Source organism: Chrysochloris asiatica, unplaced genomic scaffold (genome assembly GCF_000296735.1).
Source record: "Chrysochloris asiatica unplaced genomic scaffold, ChrAsi1.0 scaffold00182, whole genome shotgun sequence".
Taxonomy (NCBI): domain Eukaryota; kingdom Metazoa; phylum Chordata; class Mammalia; order Afrosoricida; family Chrysochloridae; genus Chrysochloris; species Chrysochloris asiatica.
This window is the reverse complement of record NW_006408700.1, coordinates 2924728-2929137: the sequence shown is the minus strand read 5'-3', so window position 1 is coordinate 2929137 and position 4410 is coordinate 2924728. Positions and strand designations below refer to the sequence as shown.

General features: G+C 41.3%; 1 protein-coding gene across 2 annotated transcripts in view; it reads right to left on the bottom strand.

Annotated features, from left to right (window-relative positions):
• Nucleotides 1-4410, bottom strand: part of STXBP5 (syntaxin binding protein 5 (tomosyn)) — a 209563-nt gene that overhangs the window by 6398 nt on the left and 198755 nt on the right. For both annotated transcript variants that reach the window (XM_006872055.1, XM_006872056.1), the window contains one exon: nucleotides 1811-2031. In XM_006872055.1, the coding sequence (XP_006872117.1) occupies nucleotides 1811-2031 (221 nt within the window). The remainder of the gene's footprint in view (nucleotides 1-1810; nucleotides 2032-4410) is intronic.

Below are 4410 nucleotides of genomic sequence, written 5' to 3'. Positions count from 1 at the left end.
GGACATTGTTTCGTTCTGCTGTGCATGGGGTCACTATGAGTCAATTCCGACTCAATGGCACCTAACAACAACAACAACATGTTGTTTAAAAAGGTATTTGTAATGAAGACGTCATTGGTCTAGCAAAAGTCTACCATGCGACCTCCAACATCATTTCTATCACCAAGGCTATGTTTTCCAATTACAGATCCCTCTTCTTTGGTTCCAACCTTAGCATTTCAATCTCCAGTAATTATCAATGCTTCTTGATTATGTTTAATCAATTTCAGAGTGAAGCAATTGGCTGTTATTATTTTTAAGTGCCACTGAGTCAGTTTTAGCTCACAAGCAACAGCTTGTGCATCTGAATCATTCACCTTGTGGGTCTGAACTGTCCACCGTGCAGTTAACTGAGCCTAATATGAGTTGTTCAAGGTAACACAGTTATGAAATTTGGATTTAAGCCCAGGTTATGTGATTCAAGAACACATGGTCTTAGCTACCTACAAGTATTGGATTTTCAAATATGGCTTAAAAACATGTGGTAGAAGTAAAGAAAAAGCCCAAAAAACTCTTACTTCTAATACTTGAGTTTGATATTTTTTGGGAAATACTTAGGGTGGCTATATTATGCAATTGACTGAAGAGTAATGTACCTTCGAGATCACCCATTTAGATTCAGGTTTAAACCTCTTTGCCATCTCGTCACTTCCAGCTCAAAGTGACCCATAGAGCAGAGTAGAACTGGCTGTTTCTACTACACAGTTTCCAAGGCTGCAATCTTTAATCTTTTCTCAAAGAGCGTGTAGTGGGATTGAACTGCCAACTTTTTGTTTAGCAGCAGGGCATTTGAACCAGTGTACTACCAGGAGTCCTTGATGCAGGGTTAAGACAACAGAAATCTTGATCTAGACTGACGGCGTTAGCCTGTATCAGAGGTGCCTTGTGTGTGTACTAGAGCTACTCAGGAAGATCTCTGAATCTCTGAAGGTCTGAAGAAGTAATGCATAGGCCATGTAAGGAAGAAGTGGTTTGATTTAAAGATGTTAAGAAGAGTTTTTTTCTGATTAGGGTGCTCAACTATAAAAATAACTGTCTTCAAGTAGCGAAGTGTCCTCGTAGGGCAGGCCAGTCATTAAGTGTGTGAAGCAGCTTGTAATTTAGCACCATTGAGTTGGTTCTGACTCAAAGCGACCCTGTATAGGGTTTCTGAGTAGCATTTAGTGGGTTTCAACTGCTGACCTTTTGGTTAGCTGTCCAGTGCTTATCCTATAGTGTCACATCAGAAAGTAGCTGGTGTCTAAAAAAAAAGGAATGTGGCTTCTACCTACAGGCATTTAAGTACACTGCTTTAAAGACACCATGCTGACCCATAAGGAGCTCGGGTAGCGTAGCGAGTTATGAGCTAGGCTGCTAAACCGCAAGATCAGCAGTTCGAACCTACCAGCCACTACTCAGGAGAAACATGAGGCTTTCTGCTCCCATAAAGAGTTACAGCCTTGGAAACCCTATGCAGGGTAGCTGTGAGTCGGGATCAACCCCATGGCATACTACCACCACAAACACCATGCTAGGTTAGAGGCCTTCTTTACAACTGGTAAAACTTCATTGTTGTTGTTGTTGTTGTTGTTGTTATGTGCCGTGGAGTCAGTTCCGACTCATAGCGACCCTGCATTATAGACACCAAAGTATTGTGTTCCCTCTGGTGGTAAAAATCGGGACTGTGCAACTGTACAAAGAATAACTGAAAATTCCTATGCGTGAAAACCAACCATCGATAAAAACGTCATCATTTTCATATTGACTTTAAAGAGCGGTTTTATGGCCATACCTCATGAGCATGTTTAGAAAATGAATCTGCGCTCGACAACATAGCGGCAGTTCTTTCTTCCAGATCACCGAGCTTCTGCCCTCGTTCATCAAGGGCCAACCTTGCTCGTGCTAATTCACCCACAACTCCAGAGGCCGCTCCTTTCACGCCTTCAATGCCACCAGGGCCTGGGATATGCTGAGCCAGGCTCCGTGAAGGCTTGCCCGATGACGATTCGCCAACTAGATGCATTTAAGAAAGGAAAGAGTAACAACTCAAAAGACGACAATTTAATTCAAACAGACTCCTACAGCCTGAGATTGCACTGAAGTATTTTAGAACCAGTTGCAATTTAATTGAAATATTCGTAGCTTTCACTTTACAAGTAATCTATGTTTTCTCTTCACTAATTTTCACACATGCAAAAGCACACAAACCGTAACAAAGTCTGCCTTGCACTAGTTCTCACAGGTTGGTGATTATGTGTTGGAAACAAGAATGGGTATATGACACCAATGAACACAACAGTAACCAAAAACTGAAGAATAACAAACATAGAAAATTTAAATGAAATAGAGAGATTTGATGGACTGACTTACTCCACACTGTTTTCCTTAAAAAATACCTATACTTAGACGTAAAAGGAAGTCGTGGATAAAGGTTCATCAGCATTCTGTTTCAGTCTCCACATGCTGTAGCAGTGGTGCAGCCCTCTCCTCCTCCCGAAGTATCTCCTCACTTAGCGGAGAGATCAAAAGTTCCCTTCAGAAGGTCTCAGGGCCTCACTATTTCTTTTCCTGTCTTAATCCAGACTCTGACGGCTCAGCATCTAGCTTACTGCTGAAGTCTCTGAGGTTCTGCGAAAGGCTGCTCCTTCTCCTCCAGCCACTGAAGCAACCCTCACTACCATCAGCTTCCGTTACACTAGCTTGCTACTCAAAACTTCTGAATAAATGTCAGGGCTCCCCAGTGGGAGTTGACCTGCTTTCCAGAACTTTCTCTACATGGCCTTATGTGACATGGGGCTCCTTTGTGTCTCTCAGGGCCCAAGTCTCTGCGTGGAGCCTTGTACAGTGTTTTGTTCTATGTTTGGCGCTCAAGCTCTCTTTCTCATCACTCTGTGCATTCATGTTTGATTCTTCCAGTGAGAAGAGAAGTTTCTTGAGGCCACAGTGTCGAGTCTAGCACTTTGAGGCGATGGTGGCCTCTTTCTATATCTTCTTGGACTGAAGAAAAATTGGAAAATTCTGTGCCAGGTCCTTACCTGAGGGATTTTGGTTTTAATACACCCTGGATGCAGATGATATCATTATGAATACAAGGGAAAAATGTAGAATAGTAATTTTACTTTTGAACAGAACAATGGAAAAAACAAATGTTTCATAAATGTATTCGAACAAAACTCATAATATAGAATACTCTGATGTAACATGAATTCTTCACTTCATTTTAAACTTTTATTTAAAAAATATAATGTACCTACTGAAGAAATGAGTAAAATAGATATACGTAGCTTAGCAAATTAAAACACAGCAAATATCTGTGTAACCAGAGTCCAGATGAAGACACAGATGAGATTCAGTCCTAGAGTCCTTCGTGTACCTTTCTCATCACAAGCTCCTTCCCCTACCCACCTTAGGTCGCTGCCACTCTGCCTTTTATGGTATTTTTTTTACTTCTTTATAGTTTTAACTCTTGTGTCTATAGTGCTAAGCTATATAATTTCATTTTGTCTGTTAATAAAGTTCATAAAAATATACTTGTTGTTAAGTGCCATTGAATTGCATAGCAACCCTATATAAGGTTTCTGAGGAGCGGCTGGTGAGCTTGAACTGCCAACCTTGCAGTTCAACATCTATGTTTTGTTGTTTTTTAAGTTTTTATTGTGAATTAAGTGGTTGTCTACATGAGCGAACATTAGCTTTACATTCATCCTATTGTATTTTATTTCACTGCAATGATAACAATCCCTCCATGTATTGTCAAACAACAATAGTGTACATTCCCACAAGCCTGCCCCCCAGCTGTTAGCACATAGACCCTCTCCCTTTCTGAATCTAGAGGCCCCAGCCACTCCATCTCTCCAACATCATCGTCTCTGCCTTCATCTCTGGCGTCACTGCTTCTCTGGATAGGGTCCTGCACTCTGCTCTTCTCCCTTGATGGTCCTAGGGCCCTCTGCTCCTGGACTGCAAAATCTACCACTCCCCTCCTTTTGCTACAAAACATCTACCTTTACATTTCCAACCCTCACAGTCAGTCTTGATAGTAATTATTCACTATTGTACCAAGAGAGTCTTATCCCCATCTCCTTTCATCAGCCCCATCCAACATTTATGTCATTTATACTCTCCTCTCTACTTTCCCCCTCTCTGTTTTTCCGTACTGCTTCCGGTTAAGTCCCCTGATGGATCTTTCAATTCCTTGATAACCTTTTCAGGTATGACACTTATCCTGAACATTATATGCATATTTATTTCATAGTTTGTTTCTGATGATTCCAATATCTAAAGGCCCTATGATTCTGCTTGGACTTTTTCTGCTGTTGCATTGCTCACGGTGTTGATTCATTGTCTTCTGATCATCTATGGCTATATGCTGGGAAGGAGCTCTGGTGGCGT